Here is a 22,866-nt window from a genome sequence, read left to right as displayed (position 1 = left end):
AACCCAATTCAGAGCGATCCCTTTGTCACTTCTCAAAATCTCAACATGACTTTGAGTTGAATATTTCCGGACTCCTCTATACCTCATGTCATCAACTCGGATGCTAGGCTCACTCACCAAATACTCCACAAAACTCACACTCTTCACCACAAGGTCACACCTCATAGACCTCTCATACGATGTATTCTTTCTCAACAAGCACAACATAGCTCCCAACACATATAATAAAACACAAAAGAATAAGTTCAGATTTGACCAAGTGAGCAGCTTGATTCATTTGCATCATGCATATACTAGGAGTCTCGGCTCTATCAAGAGACGTCACAAGATACCATTCATCCTCCTTCTTAGAGTTCACTTTACCATGTATAAGACTATGTGCACTATCTCCTAGATCCCATGCTATGTCACGTGGTATTCTCCCTAAAAGTAGAAGCCCTTGAGGTTGTTCTTTGAAGGACACGTACTTATCATCTACACGAACAGGTAGATGATTCTAACTTCTATCAACATATCAAAAAGGTGGTGGAAAAGTAGTTACAAGTTTGTCGGTTTTTATTTTAATTATAATTCGTATAAATACATATAAGCAGCAATCTATCAATCTGAATGAAATAAAAAATTTATTCAAGTTTATTCAAGTAAATATTTTCTTATTTATTTCCCAAAAAAATAACTTGGAAATATTTTTTTTTTTTTTTTTTTTTTTGCTACTACCCTTATTCCTATTAATAGGGATATATCTTGGCCAAATTCAGGAATTTTATCCCATTGGTGCAAATCTAATTAGTTGGTATATACTACTCAATTTGTTGGAACCATACCTACATATTATATATCCAACTTTACTCCTAAACCTCTCATCCATATTCCTAAACCCATCTTTAGATCATAATTTATATTTTTTCCCCCAAAAATTATGGCCACAGAAGGAAACAATAATATTTTCTTCCCTATAATTCTTCTTTTACCTCTTATATATCTAATCCTTAAACACTACTTCAAGCCTTCAATTCCATCACTTCCTCCAGGGCCATTTCAATGGCCAATTTTAGGCAATATTCTTCAAGTAGGAAACAAGCCTCATTTATCCCTAACCCATTTTTCCAAAACATATGGTCCACTTTTCTCCATGAAACTTGGAACTCAGCTTGTTGTTGTCGGATCATCTCCGACAGCCGCCATTGAAATCCTTAAGAAACATGACAGGGTTCTGTCAGGAAGATATGTTCCACACGTGGCACCAACTAAGAGTCCTGAACTTAACAAGCTGTCACTTGGATGGATTGTTGAATGTAATGATAAGTGGAAGTATCTTCGTAGCCTTTGCAAGAGTGAGCTTTTCTCTTCAAAAGCTATGGAGTTTCAAGCGGTTAAAAGAGAAGAGAAAGTGGTTGAAATGGTTGGGTTTATTGAGAAATTGGAAGGGAAAGAACTGAAATTGAAAGAAATTGGTATGGTTACTGTTTTTAACATGTTGAGTTGCATATTGGTGTCAAGAAATCTTATGAGCTATGAAGATTTAGAAAATGGAGATATGAAGTGGCTTTTGAGTAGAATTTTAGAGGTTGCTTCAACTCCTAATTTGTCTGATTTGTATCCAGTTTTGGGTAGGTTTGATTTGCAAGGTTTGCAGAAGAAAATTAAGGAATTACATGAGAGATGTTTTCAGATTTTTGAAGGTATTGTTGAAGAAAGAAGAGTATGCAAAGGAAAAGATAGAGACTTTCTTGATACTCTCATCACCAATGGTTCCTCCAATGATCAGATCAATGTGCTACTTATGGTTTGTTTTCTCTGCTTACCCTTTTGCTTAAACAAATTGGTATGGTTACAGTTTCTCGTCAGCCCCCGAACTTGTTTAATGTGGCATTTTGGCTACTGAACTTATATGCTATGAGAGTCCAAGTAGTGTCCTATTTGGAACTAATAACTAACGAGAATACACTATTTGTGGGTACTTGTGAATAAGGGGGACTCACACGTCATTTTTAAAATATGTTGCGGGAACCACGTATGGATTTAGAGGGTTCATCATGTCCATTTAAGAAAGTTAAGGAGACTAATGAGCCACTCTATAAGTTGAGAGCCAAACAATGAGGCAATAGAATAAGTCTTCAATAGGTCATTTTAAGCATGTTTAGAGGCAAATATGTCATTGTAAACAAGTTCGGGGATAACCAGACATCTCCAAAGTTTAGGCGTCAATCGGATAATTTAAACAGTCGGAACTCATATTTAGGGACTAATAAAACATCTACAAAATTTATGGGCCAAAGTTATTCTTAGCTATTTAAACTTCTAGGTGTACTTACTGGTTGTTTAACAAGCAGAAATCTAATAGTTTTTTCCACCCTTGGTTTGATTTTCAGGAACTCCTATCAGCAGGAACAGATACAAGTAGCAACACAATTGAATGGACAATGGCAGAACTCATCAAAAATCCTAAATGCTTGAAGAAACTTGAAGAAGAAATTGCAACACAAGTAGTTTCTCAAAACATACTAAAAGAATCTCATATTCCAAACCTAAAATACCTTCAAGCTTGTGTTAAAGAAACCCTGAGGCTGCATCCTCCAGGGCCATTTCTTCTTCCTCACCGCGCAGTCGAAAATTGCCAAGTGATGAATTATACCATTCCAAAGGATACACAAGTTCTGGTCAATTTTTGGGCAATTGGCAGAGACCCCAAATATTGGCAAGATCCTTTGGTTTTTGATCCAGAAAGATTTCTCAATTCAAACTTGGATTTTAAAGGTAATGACTTTGAGTTCATACCCTTTGGTTCAGGAAGAAGAATCTGCCCTGGTTTGCCTATGGCTGCAAAACAAGTTGCTTTGATTGTTGCTTACTTGATTCATTTCTTTCAATGGTCTCTTCCAAATGGTTATGACATCAATATGACTGAGAAATATGGATTGACCTTGACCATGGATCAACCTTTACTTCTCATTCCTAAACTTAAGCAAGGAATGAGAAATTGATGAAATCTAAGACAATTTTCTGAATTATGTAATAATAAGTTAATGTTCAACTTTTCAAGTTCATATTTTTGTCTTCACTATTGGATATAACCAAATTACTGAACCCAACTGGTTCAATTCGGTTTTTTCGAAACTTATATCAAGCTGAAGAAAGGAACAAGAACTCCCAAAAGACAGATGAAGAAAATATGATTTCATACATGAGTATTGAATTAAATTCTCAAGTACAAGGATTCATAAACTGTCATTAATAACATTTGCAACAAATGAAATGAACAAACTACAAAGAATTTCATGAATACATAAAGAATGAAAGAATAAACAATAAAAACTGACTCCAAATTCTATGGGAAGACCTATAAATCTGACCTGAAAATAACTGAAATCAGTAGTATGCTGTATTCATCTGGCACTAACTTACTTATCTGCAACAAAAGAATGAAAGAATGATGACAACTTTTGCTACCTACAAAGAATTTTTAGTGTCCCTTGAATTGAATTGAATTATAAGAAGAAAAAGCTTCAAGAGGATGAGCTTCGAGCAATATCCACAGGTGCCCATGCTGAGACTGTATAAAGAGGCTGATCTAACCAACTTAGAGTAAGAGCAGCGCCATCTTGCCTTCGTTTAACTCCGAAATCCTCACTGGAATACATCTTCAATAACATCTGACTTTGAAGCATTTCCCTTCCGGTGATTCCCATGCATTGGAACCCTCCTTGCTCCATCAACTTCTTCCACTTCTCGAAGTTCTCATGCCTTTCGAATCTGTCACTTCCTTCACAAGCAACTATGTTCCTAATTTCCCTTGCAAACATCTCCTCTACTTTCATCCTAGCCGCGTTGTCCAATGGGAGGCTAGAATCGATTGAATCAAATATTGCAGAGTAGAACTTTAAGGAATTGCACACCCTAGTTTCAAAATTCGGAGCATTGTTTTCAGCTTCTTGCTCTGCCATTAGGACTAATGCAGGGTTCGTGCTTCGAACGAGTCCGAGGAAATCCCTTAGTGCTCCTCCGGTTCCATCATAAAGTGTCTTGTGCATTTGTAAAATACAATTCACAGCCACACTCTCCCCTTCCTTCACATGAAGCATCCATAACCTCACATCTTCTAACCTGTCAACAACCGGATGGAACTCGAAAGGCAGATTCAATGCCTCTGCAAATCCAGCAAGCCTATCTCCTGTCTCATTCAATTCTTGTTTGGATTCACCGATACCCGTGATTCTAACATGGCTAGGAGGATTATTCCTAGAGGCTAAACTCTGAAATAAACTAGGCCATTGAAGCCCTTGCTTAATGTCAAAATCTATAATGTGAACTCTATCTTTCCCCTCGAAAGCTCTCAACAATATCTCATTGGATGTGAAATGAATGAACTTAGGAATTGGGCTAACCTGATTAAAAAGCCTCAATGCAGTCCCGGAATCATCATCAACAACCCGATCATACTCCCGAGGTGTGGTGATATGGAATAAATGAGGCCAAATCCTTGTAACTCGAAGCGCTAAACCCTCCGTATAGTAAGCACAAAGGCGGCTAACAGCTGTTCCTTTAGGAGAAGCAAGATCCCCCAATTTAGCTATACAATGGTTGATTACAGAAATATTCCTGGAACCAATTGCTTCAACACATGCTGTAAGCAAGCTAACCAACTCAAATGCCTGATACTCCTCCTGGTGATTCTCCTCTTCAGCTTCCAGCGTCGTCCCAAGTGATTGTGGATGAGGATTCCTGGAGCCATTACCAACTTCATTCTCACTTAACCTAAGGCCTAAGCTACGGCTATCGGATGATGCACTTGAACCTGAGGCTTCTTTTGCTGGCCTTTGGCTACTTCCCCCATCCTTTTCACCAAGGTTAGTGATCTCAGTTATAACAGAGTCTAGCCATGGGTTGTTGGACAATGGCAAAGGCGGCGAGATCACTTCACTCGGCACGAAACAAACCCTCTCCTCGTCTCCCGAACATGTCAAAGAGAAAGGAGTTTTCTCAGGGTTTATACCCCTAGGCACCTCAAAACCTGCTTGAAACCAAAAATTGCTACTCCCCAACTGTCCTAGACTCAAACTATCACCACTTTCATGAACATCATCACCTCTGCTTCCCCTTTTCCTCTTAGCCCTATTGGTGCAAGACTCATCAATTGAACCCTGCTCCGCAAACCTCTTCAAGCTCTTACCCTTATCCCAAAACTCATCTTTGGTCGATTGACTGCTGGTAGACGTAGCCAACGGTGGCAGCCTGATGTTCTGCTTGAGAGAACAAGTGCTGGTCTTGGATTCAAGTGATTTATCCACAGAAAGACCAACACCAACTGGCCTAATAGGCTGTGAGCGCGACGAAGACTCCTTGCGAGAGAACGAACATGGCAAATCCAACCTCTGTGCACTCATTGAAGGTAACTGAAAATGGCAAGCTTGAAACTGTGCTGCTGGTGACTCACTCCTTAATCTATGCCTTGGTGACAGCAATGAAGAACTAGAACACCCAGCCAACATCCTCTAGAACCTTCCAATTACCCCTATTTCTTCTATTCTCACCCCCCAATCTATCTCTCTTTGTTTCTAATGCAAATTTTGGAATATGAAACAAATAATGGTTATGAATATTTGACTGTATAGATTCTATCTGTTGTTGGTATAAAACTCTATATGCATAAATTTTACAAGAGAGAGACAGTCTAATGTGAGTGTGTGAAATCAAATCCTCAATCAATCAAAAAGAATAGGAATCCGATGAACAAAATATCAAAAGAAAAATAAATTGTGTGTTTCTACTATATATATATATATAACAATGTGAGTATGCAATCAATAAAGAACAAAAGAATATTGTTAAGAAAAAATCCCAATCCCAGCCCCAAAAGAATGAAAGAATTGAATTCTAGTATATCAATCACAAGAAAACAATCATCGGATTCCAAAATATTCAAAACAAATTCATTGAAAAAGAGCTATGGACTTCACCAACAATGGAACTTACTTCATGAAAGCAAAATTGGGGGATTCTTCTGCAGGAGAAATAACCCAAATCAGCAATTGAAATTCGCAAGAACAGCTCCATTATGGCTGAAAAGAAACCAAAAACAAGAAACCCCAGAAGACCAAACATGCATAAACAAGTAATTAACCATGAGCTAGTAAAAAAGTTCGTATTTTTATACACCAAAGCTGTGGTTTCTTACTTATCTTCTCTCCCTCTCCTTCTCCTTCACCTTCACCTTCTCTCTCTAACCCTTCACTCCCTCTCTCTCTCTCTACTGTTACTGGTACTATACTATACTACTCCTAGTATAAACTTCCATTGACGTCGCAATCATATTGCTTTTTCTAAATTCTGTGGACCGGTTCGGTTTTACCCAACACTCGAAAGAAAAAGGGGAAAAGGGCGTTCGAGAAGAGTTGGGGAATTCGGTATAAGGACCGTCAGATTTAGATCGGACGGTGAAGAATTGAAGTCCAAGTGACCGTTGAGAGATGTCGGTGAAATATGACCGTTGGGGGAGTTGGTGTACGGAAGGGGGGTGCATGGGTAATGGGGGAATTTTATCCTTTTTTGTCGTCTTTTTTTTATTTATTCAGTGTCTGACTCACATGAGTCGCACGTGACTTGTCACTTGACCGTTGGGTTTTCATTCAACATCCTCGTTCCTGGCTTTTTCCTTATTTGGGCATATTTCTAACTTCCTTAACCTCTTATCTAATTATAAACAATTACGACACGTGGCGTGCCATTACGATTTAATTATGCATTAGCAAAGTGGACTTTGACTAGATAAAACTTAATTTTTTAATCATATTTGTGCCACGTCAGCGAATGAGTCCAAAATAAAACAATTTGGAGGCAAAGTTTTGACACGTGGAGCAAAAATATTTCTTTCTTTCTTACACCTGAAAAAGGAAAACTATAATAAACTATGAACTGGCAAGCACACATTTCCTTGTTGTATTATATTATGGCAAAATAATATTTTCACCTGTCAAATTTTAAAACAGTCATTTTTATTTTGTCTTTTTACGAATTACAGTCCATTTTTTTTTTATCTTTTAATTATCTTAATTCTTTTTTTATATATATAAAAGAATTAAAGGTTGGAATGATTATCCTTGAAGCTTAATTACACTATTTTGACTTGCATTAAAGACACATTTAGAGGCAAAGAGCAATAGCATTTGGTCTTCCAACAAATTAATTGTATTAACAAAACTAAAAAACATATCACAATTAATCATTTTTATACCTATTAATTTTAGAAATGATAATATAAATAGAATAAACAATTGGTATTTAAAGGGCTTGTGAGGATGGGTTACAAAAACTAGGGAGCACACAAAAATCTGGAAAACTGAAAAACTAAAAAACCAAACCGACCGAAATCAATGAACTGGTGTACGGTTTTTAATTTTAAAAATAATAGTTAATGGTTACGATTACGGTTTTTTTATTCCAAAAACCGTGGTTAACGAAAATCGACCGAATCTCATTTAAATATAAAAATAAATTTATTTATATGGATAAATAATTTATTTTGTCCCTATAGTTTTTCATAACTTATTAATCAATCCACTATTTAATTATAAGATCTCTAAATTTTTTCACTTTCAATGGTTTAGTCATTCTATAAAATATTAACATCAAATGAGATGAAAATAAGTAAATAACTCTCAGTTAATTTGTTACTGTCTCTCTAATTTCAGTTTATGCGGGTTTTTTTTTTCTTTTATGTTTCTGGATGTAGAAACAAAGATGCAATTTTATTACTTGTTTTTTAAAACTTTAAAACCAGAAGTTTTATTAGGGGCATTTTGCCTTTTTTTATCCATTTAATTGTTCTTTGACACATTTTTAGACGGAGATTTGATATAGGGACTAAATAATTTAACGGAATTAAAACTGAAGGATCATAATGCACGTGCATCTCCCTCTCCGCAGTTAATCTCTTCAGCTCGCCATTCACCCGCCGCCTCTCTCACAATAAAAATTAGAATTCTTTTATTATTTTTATTTTTATTTACTAATAGTTAGAAATCGAAATAAAAGGTTAACCGACCGAAATAATTGGTTAACCGATTAGTGGTTAACCGGATTTAATGGACTAGTGTATGGTTAGTGTTTTTTAAAAACCGATTAAATGGTTAACCGACCGAATTAATTTTAATGGACTGGTTAACCGACCACGTGCTAGGGCTGGGCACAGTTCGGTCCAAGTCGGGGATTCATGAATCTCCAGTATTGGATTGAAATTCGGAGATTAATAAAAGGAAATCTCCAGGATTGGATTGAAAGAATAAATCTCCAGAATTGAATTGCCCCAAATTTTCAGTCCGGTCCAGTTCGGGGATTCAGTTCCGGTCCAATCCAATATAATTTTTCGGTGATTCGGATAAATATCTAATAGTTTATGTCCTAAAAATAAATTAAAAATTTAATTTACAATATAATATAATATAAAATTTTATTATCTTACATAACTTGAAATAAATGATATTTTTTTAGGAAGTAAACAACATTCATTAAAAGTTACAGTAGACAACAAGGATAAAAAAAAACCCCACAAAATCAAAGTATTAAAAGTTACGGTAGACAACAAGGCTAAAAAAGCCCACAAAGTCAAAGTTACAAAATAACAAATCTATAAAAACAAACAAACAAACCTTTAATTCAAAAAAGACAACAGTTCATTAGCAAAATCTCTTTAATCATCATCCCAATTTGTAATTGAATTTTCTTAACACAACAAGTTCCTTGTTTTCCAAAGCAAAGGCAGTAAAAGCTAAACATCAACCTAAACATATAAAATATACCACATTAGTGAATCAACAAATGTTAAATTAATTAGCTTTCACTTCAATAAAATTAATCAACACACTAGCAAAAAGTAAAAGGAAAAAAATATGCTTACCAAAGTGCATTTGATTCGGTTAAAAAAACCTTAGATATCCAATTGAAATATGGATAAAAGAGATGATGCAATTTCAGGATGAGAACTAATTTCTACAAATTAAATAACATTTATTTAGTTAGTATTCATAAACATTTAATTAAAATAAAACTATGAAATATAATTGCTAAGTAAATATTACCTTCCTCAATAGCTTCAAGATCTTCAACTTCTTCTTCATGCTTGAAAGCTTGAGTTGAAGTTTTCAACCAATCTTGACAACAAATCAAAACCGCAGCTGTAGCAGGAGTTAAAGAACTCCTAAATTGATCCAAAGTTCTACCACTTATGTTAAACGTAGATTCAGAAGCCACGGTTGAGCATTGAATTGCAAAAACATCTTTTACAACTTTGGATAAAGCAGGATATCGCACAACATTAATCTTCCACCACAATAGAAGTTCAAACTCAATTACATATTTTTCAGGTGTCTCATTGACATATCCCATTCTCCCTCAATTGACATATCTTTATCAATATTCAAAAAATAATCATCAATCCCATTATCAATGTCATCATCCGCTTCATCCAAACTAGAAGAATGTGCTCCAAGATTCACATTTTCTTGCACATTTTGCACTATATACTCATCTAACAATGCAATACTAATCTTTGTGACTTGTGCCACCAACTCATTAGCATCGTTCTCACCTATTAACTTATGTGATGTGCTGATGTCTAAAATTAAACCATGGTCCCTCCTGTTAATCATATTTTATGGATGATGGGCTGCTCTTTTTATTTAATTGTTTTGGGCCTAATATTACTATTTTTACTAAATTTAAATTATCATTTTTATTGTGTGTAAATCATATTTTATGTAAATATAATTTGTATTCTTTACGAGCTTTTACACGAGCTTGTTTATGAATTTGTTCATGAACCTCTAATCGAGTTTGCTCACGAGCTTTCGAACCGAGCTTTGGTCTGCTCAAGCTCTGCTCGTTTACAAACCGAGCTTGAAAATCGTGCTCACGAATGGCTCGTTTACAAATCGAGTCGAGCTTTTATCGAGCCGAACGTCGAGCTGCTCATGAGCGGCTATGCTCGCTTACAGTCCTAAGACTAGATTGTATTCGGTCCTCCTTGTCGTGATTCATTAACAACAAAAACATAGCTTTCATATGAAGAGACTGATTGACACATAAAAAGTCCCACATTCTTACTAATCTGTTTGCTAATTGAGCTTTGAACACTTCAATTATATATATTAAGCAGAGTAAGAGAAGCACGAGATTCTATTTTGTAAAATGTTTAAAAATTTTAATATTTAAAACTTCTAATATTTATTACTTAATTAAATGGTTAACAAGAAGTAGAATTGGTTCAGATGGTTAATGCGATTAACAATGTTCCATTTTGTTAGGTGTTCAATTCTCTATGTCTACATTTTAGGTAAATATTTTTTATTTCATTTTATAAACGGGAATTAATCGGGATAATTTTTATGACTATATAATAATGTTATACCTTATTAATAAATTATAAATTTATGTTATTGTAATTAGTTTACCGAACCTTACAAAATATATAACTATATATTATATAATATTTCTCTTTATATAAAGTTAATGTATGAAATATAAATTTATTATTGCTAAACTTTCGGTTATTTCAGTTCGGTCCAATCCAATCCAATCCAATCCGGTTATCGGTCCGGTTCTGGATAAATTTCGGTCCAGTTCGGTCCAGTTTTTTGACGGAAAGTCAACGGTCCAATCCAGTTCGGTTCTCCAAAAAAAGTCAACGGTCCGGTCCAATTCTGGAGTTTTTCCCTCGGATATTCGATCCGGTCCAGTATCTCCAGGATCCGCGCCCAGCCCTACCACGTGCACCCCTAACAAAAACAAGTATTTGTGAGATTAAATACATGTTTGTGTAAAGTGTTTCTGATTCTTTATAGATTCATTACGAAGATGGGAAAAAACAGATGAATGTATATGATAACTGGTGATGAACTTTCGACCGGATTCCTTCCCTACAGGGGGAAGCTCCGATGCCAAAGTCAGTATATAGTAAGAGAATCAACTGTATTGACAAAGTAGGGTTTAGAGCGAGAACGTGTGTACCTCAATAGCTTGGGATACAAGCTATTTATAGTCATGTAGTCGTAACTCCTAGAAACTAGAGAGTCTCCATTAATGTCTCATTAATGGCGGTTACTGATCTCATTCAAGTATGACCGTTAGCTCATTAATGGGTTATTAGTTGCCTTTCTTGAGAATCGGCTTAACCGCTCGATGGGCGGATCGAGGTATGATGGCGGGTCTCCCGTAGGCTTGACTACGGATGGCGTGTGGCGGAATCTAGGTGATCCGCCACTCGGATGGCTTGCTTGATACGCCATTGCTTTCCGGATCGTCCGAATACGCAGTCGTTTTGGTAAATATCCTCTTTGATCCCGTAGATAATATCTCAATGCTATCAGAAGCCCCCCCAAGTTCCGTTAAAGTCCTTTAGGGCTTTTGCGCTTCCGGGCGTGCCATCATGATGAGTCGCATTAATTACCGCTCTGTTCCAGGCCATTTACTGCGCGACATGTGTCCTGGACGCACATCTCGAGGTAAGTGACGACACCTTCTTCAACTTCTCTCTTTCTATTTCGGCCTCATTTGCTAATTTCCTTTCGATTTTGCTTGCGTTTTTCCAGAGCTTTTTCGGCATCAAGAATCTTCAAAGCTTCTGATTTCCATGTAAGTGAACCTTCTCGTCCTGTTCTTGTTGTCATCTGGGTTTTTATGAGTTCTTCTTCTGGCTCTACCATTGAACTCTTTGATTTGACCACTTCCTCTGAGCCTTTGTTTAGTTGGACCTCTTCCGAGAGTTCTAATTCCTCTGAAAGTACCCCTAGTTGCGATTTATCCGAGTTACGCAATACGGTGAGGGAGAGTAGGAATCGTCGCCCTCGTTTAATTGGAATCCAGAACCCTTCCGTTGCTGTAGCTCATATTGCTCCGGTGATAGATCCTAGGACCCTTTCGGGGATGGAAGCTTCCCCTTCAACTCCGGTTAGAAAATAGAAGCCTCGTGCGGAGATTACTCCGTCTCGCATGAGCGCCGCGGATCTTGCGGATTTGGCGGATCGCTAACCGTTGATCAAAAATTACGAGAACGAGTTGGCGGCTGCCCATCAGCGACCCGCCTGTCCCCCTAAGGGATTTCTGTCTGTGTACAGTAGTCATGTGGAGAGAGGATTCCGCCTTCCTCTTCCCCGGATGATGGCGAATATTTTGGAGTTCTTTGGGATCACTGTCTGCCAGCTGCACCCAAATGGCTGGTTGGACATAGCTCTAGATTGTTACTTAGCTTCAAATCTGGGGGTAGTCTGTAATCCTCGTGTCTTCCGATCTCTTCACAAACCTTCGAAGCGTCAAACCGAATCTTTCTATACTTTTGCCAAATTCAAGAGTTATTCGCCTTTTTGCGACAAGATGTCGAACGTCCATCTCTGGGACGAAAAAATTTTCTTTGTTAAGGTGAAAGAGGGCGAATCCCTGGGATTCCCGTTGAATTGGAACGCTAATCCTCAACACATGGTTGGGGACTTGCGTATACTGACTGACAGCGATGAGAAAGTGGCGGATCTCCTCTTCTTCTGGAGAGAAATTACTGGCGGATGCCTTGAAAGCTGGGAAGCCTAGGATAGATCAGGAGCATGTATGTTTACTTTACCGTTCTTCTCCTCTCTACCATGGATTCTGATTTAGGCCTTCTGCTTCTTGCATAGGTGGTTAAGCTCGACTTGGGAGGATATTGGCTCGCCAAGTATAGTTAATCATTTTTATACCTATTAATTTTAGAAATGATAATATACAGTAGATAGAATAAACAATTGGTATCATAGCACAAAGGGTCTTAAAGGGCTTGTGAGGATGGGTTACAAAAACTAGGGGAGCACACAAAAATCTGGAAAACCGAAAAACTAAAAAACCAAACCGACTGAAATTAATGAACTGGTGTACGGTTTTTAATTTTAAAAATAATGGTTAATGGTTACGATTACGGTTTCTTTATTCCAAAAACCGAGGTTAACGAAAACCGACCGAATCTCATTTAAATATAAAAATAAATTTATTTATATGGATAAACAATTATTTAGTCTCTTTAGTTTTTCATAACTCGTTAATCAATCCACTATTTAATTATAATGTCTCTAAATTTTTTCACAATCATTTCACTTTTAATGGTTTAAATATAGGGAAAAGTACAAAAATAAACCTTGTGGTTACACCCATTTTCGAACAACACTCATGTGGTTTAAAAGTTTGCAAAGTGGTACCATGTACTTCATTCCGTTAGCAAACACATACCAAATTGACTAACGGTGTTAAAAGTCAAAAGCAAAAGAGTTAATTTAGTACTTATTTTTATTTATTTTATAAATTAAACCCACTTATTATCTAATTATCACAAACAAATCCCAAAATAAAAAATAAAAATCAATTTCACCATTTTCCTCGTCTCTCTTTTGATTTATTTTTCTTTCTCTCTCCTCTCTCATGTTTCCCTCTCTAAATTAATTTGGATTGAAATTCTAAGATTGAAATTCCAATCTCTATCTTCCCCCTTTTGCAAAAGCTGTCGTTATCCCTCCTGCAGTTCCTGAATCTCTTTCACTATATTTTCAACTGAATTATTGGAAGGAGGTATCATCATTTCAATTCAATTCTGATAATGGAAGTCGAAGTTAAACTCCGCCTCCCAGATTCAACTGCCCACCAAAATCTGTCCTCCCTCCTCTCTCCTTTCCACACCAAAACATTAGCTCAACAAAACTTCTCTCCACGTCGGCTTGTGTAAACTGGTAACCCATACGTAAGAAATTAAAGAGAACAGGACGATAAAATTGGATGCGGCGGCGGCAGCAGCGACGCCGGCAACACCGAAATTGAAGTGATTAACGAGTAATAGATTGATCAGTAAATGAAGAATAGAGCCGATGAGTGATGCGAATGTTAACGGAGGTAAATTCGAATTGGATGAATGAAAGAGTTAATTAAAAGGTCAGGGAGAGAGAAGAGTAAATAAGTATGAGCAAATTGTGTAATCGTTGGATCTTGATGAAGATAAACAAGGATTCTCGACATGTTAATCCACAAAATCAAAATCGGAATTGAAGAAACGAGAAGAAAAATCACAGACCGATGAAGAGTAACAGAGAGAAGCTTAGGATGATGAGCGCCAAAAGCTTGAGAACAAAGCGGCTCCATCCCCTAAGCTAAACCTGAAAGAACAGAGTAACCCGTGATATTAGCAAACGGAATGAAGATGGTGAAATTGATTTAGAGAGGGAAGGATGAGAGAGAAGAGGGAGAAAGAAAAAAAAAATCAAAAGAGAGATGGGGAAGATGGTGAAATTGATTTTTATTTTTTATTTTGGGGTTTGTTTGTGATAATTAGATAATAAAAGGGTTTAATTTATAAAATAAATAAAAATAAGGACTAAATTAACTCTTTTCCCTTTGACTTTTAACACCGTTAGTCAATTTGGTATGTGTTTGCTAACGGAATGAAGTACATGGTATTAGATAGTAGATATTCTCAAGATTATATTGTTTAGTTATAGATCACACTGTATCTAGTTAGTTAGTCATTCACTACAACGTGAACTCTACATTGTATTTATACTGAATTACACATCAATAATAATCAGTGATTCAAACTCTATTATGGTATCAGAGACCTAATCTTCCTTATTCCTCCCCAACCCTAACTCCTCCTCCTCTTCGCATTCTACCGAAACACCTCCACCCATCCCGCGCCATCGACCTCATCACCGGCAGCCATGACAACCACCACCGGCCCCACTTTCGGCAACTCCCACAACACCCCTCCCAATTCCGGCGACTCCGCCACTCCTCCCAACTCCGGCCACTCCGCCTCCAACCCAAACCAAAGCACCAACAGTCCGACATCTCACCCCGCCCTAACCGTCTCAAACATTTCGACGTTTATTAAAATCAATCTCGACATCGAGAAAGGCCAATACCCGACCTGGGCTGCCTTGTTCAAACTTCATGCCACGGCATTTCAAGTTCTTGACCATATTCTTCCTTCCCAAACCGCCGATCCTTCCACTCCCTCCATTCAAGACACAAACCCTGATCTCTGGAAACGCATTGACGCTGTTGTCCTCCAGTGGATATACAGTACTATTTCCCTTGACCTCATACATACCATAATTGAAGCAGATTCGTCTGCGGCTCAGGCCTGGAAACAACTCCAGGATATTTTCTCAGACAATAAGAACTCCCGTGCCCTATTTCTCCAACAAGAATTCTCCAAAATCAAGCTTGAAAGCTTCTCTGACATTTCCTCCTACTGTCAACATCTCAAATCCCTGTCTGATTAGCTCTCCCATGTTGACTGTCCTGTTACTAATGACCAAATGGTTCTGCAACTTATTTCTGGCTTAACAGATGCCTATGACACTGTCGGCACCCAGATTCGCCATGGTGACCCCCTTCCGCCTTTCCACAAGGCCAGATCCATCCTTATTCTCGAAGAAACGGCACGAGCTCGCAAGATTACTCCTTCCCCTGACACGGTAGCTCTCACCGCCGCTACTGACACAACCGACCCGCCATCCCATTACACACCATCTCGGCATGTGCCAAACTGATCGCACCATGCTCCTCGTGGCGGTCGCCATGGCGGTCGGCCCTATCGCGACAGAGGAGGGCGGTACAGCAATCGTCAGTCCGGCTCCTCCTACCATCCTCCGGTTTACCCGTGGGATCCGTACTACCCCTGGGCACCGCAACAACCTTGGGCCAGTCCGCCCTGTCCATACCCGACGGTACCCTGGCCTCAGCTGTCCCCTCATGGTCGCCCCCAATCACAATCCAGCATCCTTGGCCCGCGACCTAACTTGCCACAGGCACACCTCAACATGGCTGGCCCCTCTTATGCTCCGACCGACATTGAACAAGCCATGCACACCATGTCCATCACACCTCCTGATCAATGGCACATGGACACCGGAGCTACCTCACACATGACGGCTCATCAAGGTACACTCACTTCTTATTTTGATTCGCGCCTCAATGGTAATATTGTTGTTGGTAATGGTAATTGTGTACCCATCTTGGGCTCTGGTAATGCATATTTAGCCACTAAACACCACCCCCTTAAATTGAAAAATGTACTGCATGCCCCTCAATTAATCAAAAATCTCATTTCTGTCCGTCAATTTACTACTGATAACCAAGTTTCTGTTGAATTTGATCCTTTGGGTTTCTATGTGAAGGATTTACAGACGGGAACGCGTATCATGAGATGTAATAGTATCGGGGATCTCTATCCAGTCGTGTCTAGTTCGTCTCCTTCACCTCCGTGTCATTCCGCTCTCACCGCACTTTCTTTCGATGTTTGGCATCATCGTCTAGGACATCCAGGGTCCCCAATTTTGGACACCCTGATCAATAAAAACTTTATTTCATGTAATAGGAGTAATAATAATGTTTCTGTTTGTCATCCTTGTGTTAATGGAAAACATGTTAAATTGCCGTTTCAGTCCTCCTACAATTCTGCATGTATGCCATTTGATTTAATTCATAGTGATATATGGACGTCACCGATATCGAGTTCTAGTGGTCACCGATATTATGTTTTGTTTCTTGACAATTACATAAATTTTCTTTGGACGTTCCCGTTAGCTAACAAATCCCAAGTCTATTCCGTGTTTCTCACCTTCCGTACGTTCATTCGAACATAGTTCGAACGTGAAATCAAAACGTTTCAATGTGATAACGGTGGGGAATTTAACAATAATTCATTTCGCCAATTCTATAATACTCACGGAATGCAATTCCGCTTCTCATGTCCGTATACCTCACCCCAAAATGGTAAATTTGAACGAACTATTCGAACCATTAATAATATCATTCGCACAATTATGAACCACGCGTCTATCCCGTTTCAATTTTGGCACCATGCTCTTGCACTCGCCACTTATCTTCTCAACATCTATCCCCACAAAATTTTAGGTTACAACTCTCCCACACAAATACTTTACCTACGGGATCCCACCTACTCTCATCTTCGCATCTCCGGATGCTTGTGCTTTCCCCTCATTCCATCGTCATCTCGTCACAAATTAGAGGCTCGCTCATGGCCGTGTGTCTTCCTAGGATATCCCCAAAATCATAGGGGATACATATGCCTTGAGCTGTCCACGAATAAACTCATTGTTTCCCGTCACGTGGTATTTGACGAGCCAGTCTTCCCATTTACACACCAAAAATTCACTACACCGTCCGCTCCCCACCCTCAAAATCCAGTCGATGGTCTACTGCCCATCACTCAATCCACGCCCAAAATTCATCCGTCCCCTTCTCCTGTGTCGGTTGCGTCCGTGTCGCCAGCGACGTCGTCGCCCTCGTCCCCTCGTCCGTGTCGTCCCGCCTAGCGTCCCCGTCTCCCACGTCCCTGTCCTTCCCCGAGTCGTCGTCACCTGTTGTGTCCTCTCGGTCCATGTCATCTCATTTCGAGTCGCCCTTGTCCTCGTCGTCGTCCCCTCGAGTATCCCCGTCTCCTGTCCTGTCCAATCCTAATTCTTCCACTAGCACGACCAGGGTCAATGCTCCTGCATTAACACCACCTCCTATCACTGCAAACACCCATACTCACCCTATGACCACCCGAGCACAACACGGCATCTATAAACCACGCCGTATGCTCAACTTATCCACTTCTGCACCACCCGCTATTTCCCCTTTGCCTAAAACACCAGCCCATGCACTATCTAACCCAAATTGGACACAAGCCATGACTGATGAATTTGAGGCTCTTATCCAAAATAAGACGTGGGTACTCGTACCTCGTCCTAAAAATGCTAATGTTATTCGTAGTTGGTGGATTTTCAGGCACAAAACCAAGTCGGATGGATCCTTTGAACGCTACAAAGCAAGGCTAGTGGGAAATGGTTCAGGCCAACTGGCTGGTATTGACTGTGGTGAAACATTCAGCCCTGTGGTAAAACCGGCAACAATCCGTGCAGTTCTCAGCATTGCTTTGTCCAAAAACTGGAATCTGCGTCAGTTAGATGTGAAGAATGCATTCCTTCACGGTGACCTTAATGAAACCGTTTACATGCATCAGCCACTGGGTTTCCGCGATCCTGAACATCCTGATCATGTCTGTCTCCTTCAGAAATCTTTGTACGGCTTGAAGCAAGCTCCTCGAGCCTGGTACAAACGCTTTGCAACCTATGTCACTAAGATGGGATTCACTAATAGTGTGTCGGATCAGTCCCTATTTGTCTTTCGACAAGGCACAGACACAGCATTTCTGCTTCTGTACGTCGACGATATTGTTTTAGTAACTTCGTCTGACAAACTGCAAAGTTCCATAATCTCCACTCTTAGCTCAGAATTTGCAATGAAGGACTTGGGTCCGTTGAATTATTTTTTGGGGATTTCTGTTACTCGCTCACATGGTTCTATGTTCTTATCTCAGCGGAAATATGCCAAGGAAATTATTGACAAAGCAGGGCTCGGGTCATGTAATGCGGCTGCCACCCCTGTCGACACCAAACAAAAGCTCAGCCTATCATCTGGCTCCGCTTATCATAATCCCACTGAGTATAGACAACTGGCTGGAGCACTTCAATATCTGACACTCACACGGCCTGACATTTCTTATGTTGTTCAACAGGTGTGTCTGTTCATGCATGATCCTAAGACTACTCACATGGCTGCCCTCAAACGGATTCTGTGCTACATCCATGGCACCATCGATTTTGGCCTCAGTCTCATTAGGACATCTACGGAACAGCTTACATCATACACTGACGCCAACTGGGCTGGCTGTCCCGACACACGTCGCTCTACGTCCGGGTACTGTGTTTTCCTCGGCGATAACCTTATCTCATGGTCGGCCAAGCAACAGCCCACCCTATCTCGGTCTAGCGCCGAAGCAGAATATCGTGGGGTAGCCAATGTTGTGTCTGAAACCTGTTGGATCCGAAATCTGTTACTTGAACCTGGCTGCCCAATTCAAAAATCAACCGTTGTGTATTGTGATAATGTCAGCGCAGTTTACCTTGCGGGCAATCCGGTTCAGCACCACCGAACCAAGCATGTTGAAATGGACATTCACTTTGTCCGTGAAAGAGTCGCCAAAGGCGAGGTCCGTGTACTGCATGTTCCATCCCGATACCAAATTGCCGACATCTTTACTAAAGGCCTGCCGTCTCCGCTGTTCGACGACTTCCGCAATAGTCTCAATGTTCGCCCTCCGAACTCTTCGACTACGGGGGAGTATTAGATAGTAGATATTCTCAAGATTATATTGTTTAGTTATAGATCACACTGTATCTAGTTAGTTAGTCATTCACTACAACGTGAACTCTACATTGTATTTATACTGAATTACACATCAATAATAATTAGTGATTCAAACTCTATTACATGGTACCACTTTGCAAACTTTTAAACCACATGAGTGTTGTTCGAAAATGGGTGTAACCACAAGGTTTATTTTTGTACTTTTCCCTCCCTAAATAACTCTCAGTTAATTTGTTACTGTCTCTCTAATTTCAGTTTATGCGGATTTTTTTTCTTTTATGTTTCTGGATGTAGAAACAATGATGCAATTTTATTACTTGTTTTTTAAAACTTTAAAGTCAGAAGTTTTATTAGGGGCATTTTGCCTTTTTTTTTATCCATTTAATTGTTCTTTGACACATTTTTAGACGGAGATTTGATATAGAGACTAAAAAACCCTCCACTTCAATTGGTATTTTTTCACGAAAAGCAAACATGAGATAACAAATCCAGTCTTTCACTAAGATTTCCAATAGCTGTCCCGAATTCAAGTTGATTATGTTTCGCCCCTTCCTCGGAGAAAGACGATCAAACAATTCACAATCCTGGTCCTTGCGGATTTAACGGAATTAAAACTGAAGGATCATAATGCACGTACATCTCCCTCTCCGTAGTTAATCTCTTCAGCTCGTCATTCACCCGCCACCTCCCTCACAATAAAAATTAGAATTCTTTTATTATTTTTATTTTTATTTACTAATGGTTAGAAACCGAAATTAAAGGTTAACCAACCGAAATAATTGGTTAACCAATTAGTGGTTAACCGAATTTAATGGACTAGTGTATGGTTAGTATTTTTAAAAAACCGATTAAATGGTTAACCGACCGAATTAACTTTAATGGACTGATTAACCGACCACGTGCACCCCTAACAAAAACAAGTATTTGTGAGATTAAATACATGTTTGTGTAAAGTGTTTCTGATTCTTTATAGATTCATCACAAAGATGGGTAAAAACAGAGGAATTTCTAATAGAAAAGAAAATGAATTAAACAATGTTGATTAAAATGAGAATTTGGAGTTCTTTCATCTCCGCTGCTGTTTAACGGATATTGATCTTGTCATCTGACAAGTTTGGTGTTGTCTTGTCATTTGACAAGTTTTTTCTTTGATTTTCAATTCTTGCATCAAAAGTTCTTTTTCCATTTCACTCTGGAGAATGCATGCTAGCTAAGATGGAAGTTTTTCAAGGAAATCGCAGTCCTCAGCTAGCCGAGACCATGGCTACCAAAGAAGCTTTAAATTGGAATAAGATGCATCGCCCTAGTGAGAAAATTCAAATTCAGCCGAATTGTTTCATCATAGTCAAGACAATTCAAATGGGTCTAGAAGGTCCTTCATATTTAGTTGACATTATTTCTGTTTGTATCCATTTATTACGATATTTAAAGTTGTGTTTTATCTCATTTATTATGCGTTCAGCGAATTCGGCTATCCATGTTCTAACAAAATCAGTCAATTCTATTATTGTTCGGAATGAGTGGGCATGTCCACCACAATTTCTTGGCAATATTCTAAGTTAATAAAACTTGGCATTATTTCAAAAAAATATATATCAGACTATCAACTTTTTCTTATATTTTTTTATATGAGTGGTTATAATCTATCTCTTTATACAAGTGATTGTGGTTTGTGTCTCTATATAAACATGTTATTATGTTTTCCTTTGTGAAAAATAGAAAATTTTTATCTATCATCACATAAATTTGATCCATTGGAAGATTATGAAGCCATTTCTGGAGAAAACTCTGAAATCGATTCTGGATAGAGTTTGTTTTCCACCATTATGTCAAGAAATAACAGTTTCAAATAGTGTTTACCGTTAATTTATCACAATCTATGATATTAAAAATACTTACTAGGATGGACTAATTTTATGGTTATTTAACTATATCATTCGATAATTATCCTTGATCAATTTTGAGATAAAATTGATCATCGGCACATTTCTTTAATGCTAGATGATCCACCTCATGTAAAAAGACAGGCATAACCGATAACTAAACGCAGCACACAGAAGCCTGCACCGAAAGGTGAAACTACAATAATATACCTCACTCCGAAATAGATTAAAACAAGGTCAGAAAGTAGAGTATCACCTTATTTATAGTTGAACTGGATACCAACACACAACTGACAATAAACGATACTATTTTGAGAATAACACCCCTAAAACATAACTAGGATGTGAATGAGTCGAGGCTCCGCTTTACAAAGCTAATCATGTTTTAGAAACGAGTCAAGATTGAGCACACTGCAACTCAACTCAAAAGCTAGCAAACATATTCAATTATAAATTTATGAACAACTCGATTATAATATTAAAGAACACCCTTATGAGCAAGCTTGAATCGATTATTTTTTTAATAATAATATTTCTATAAATAGAAAAATACAAAACGAAGTAGTTGTGTAAACTTCATTTATATAAATTTCAAACTATTATTTATATAAATTTTAAACTATATATAGTTTTGTATTAAAAAAAATTCAAATGAACATAATGAATCGTTCGGAAGCAAAGTTGATGAATATTATTAACGAGCTAAGTTGATGAATATTATTAACGAGCTGTTCGCAATCAAATGTCATAAACAAGCTAACCAACAGAATGTTAGAGTTTGAAGGTTAAAAGAGATAAACATTTAACTTCCATTAACATTCGTTTACTCTCCAAAAAGGTTAATGTAATGATATTTAACCTTTCATTACTCTCATTTACTTCCATTAACTTTCTCCCAAACAAGAGTTAAGCATATCTTATTACCCCTCTTAATTTATTTAATATAGCATAATAAACCCTTCTATTGCTAAAAAAACATAAAAGATTAACATATTACTTTAACCAAATTCAAAGGACGAATAGATCGTTTCGAAAAGAAAAAAAAAATCAATAGATCACTTAAAATAAAACATCCCCAAATATTAAGAAGCCAATCGATTTTTTTGTACCAATATATTTGAGGGTAAATAATTTATTAGTCCCTACTTTTTACCTAAAACATTGTTTAATCCCCTATTCTAAAAAACACATTATAAAGTCTCTCTTTGTCAATATTAACCATTTGATCCTTCTATCTATTTTTTTTTAGATTTTTAACCATTATATTTGATATAGACAGACAGATAAAAAATAAGTCATTATACTCTAGCTGTCCTGAAAACTAAGATATGCTGGATTTAAAATCTATAAAAAAAAAAATAGACAAAATGTCCAAATGGTTAATATTGACAAAACATAAAAACCTTGTGTTTTTCGAAGTATGGTGACTTAAGAATGTGTTACGTTAAAAAAAAATGAGGATTAATAAATTATTTACCCTATATTTAACCCCTTGTCTGAATAATAACATAACACATAGATGGTACGTCACAATCCAAGCTCATCATATCATTTATATACCTGCAGAGAAAGACGTACTTTGCCCACAGATGTAGTTGACAAGGCATGATCTTGCCCACTTGAAGTGCCTGCAGATCTAACCAGAAAGCGATGTGCTACTGAAATTGGATATTTATCAGCTTCGATTATCCACTAAAAGTTCAACTGAAAACCAGCAAAAAGGATACTAGTGGTCCAGTTTGTAGATGGTGACTTCAGCAGC

General features: G+C 38.0%; 2 protein-coding genes across 2 annotated transcripts; one reads left to right on the top strand and one right to left on the bottom strand.

Moving 5' to 3' along the window:
- The first annotated feature begins 883 nt into the window (after nucleotides 1-883).
- LOC136213912 ((S)-N-methylcoclaurine 3'-hydroxylase isozyme 1-like) lies at nucleotides 884-3,056 on the top strand. The gene is made up of 2 exons (XM_066002850.1): nucleotides 884-1,786; nucleotides 2,373-3,056. The coding sequence occupies exons 1-2, from the start codon at nucleotides 920-922 to the stop codon at nucleotides 2,982-2,984; spliced, it is 1,479 nt and encodes a 492-aa protein (XP_065858922.1). The 5' UTR covers nucleotides 884-919; the 3' UTR covers nucleotides 2,985-3,056.
- A 106-nt stretch (nucleotides 3,057-3,162) lies between these two features.
- LOC136210733 (scarecrow-like protein 28) lies at nucleotides 3,163-6,509 on the bottom strand. Its single transcript, XM_066002113.1, has one exon. It carries the CDS (start codon nucleotides 5,487-5,489, stop codon nucleotides 3,507-3,509), a length of 1,983 nt encoding a protein of 660 aa, XP_065858185.1. The 5' UTR covers nucleotides 5,490-6,509; the 3' UTR covers nucleotides 3,163-3,506.
- Between the last annotated feature and the right edge of the window lie 16,357 nt (nucleotides 6,510-22,866).

This window comes from Euphorbia lathyris, chromosome 1 (assembly GCF_963576675.1).
Source record: "Euphorbia lathyris chromosome 1, ddEupLath1.1, whole genome shotgun sequence".
NCBI lineage: Eukaryota > Viridiplantae > Streptophyta > Magnoliopsida > Malpighiales > Euphorbiaceae > Euphorbia > Euphorbia lathyris.
Note: the sequence above shows the minus strand (reverse complement) of the source record. Positions and strands in the feature narration are given on the sequence as shown.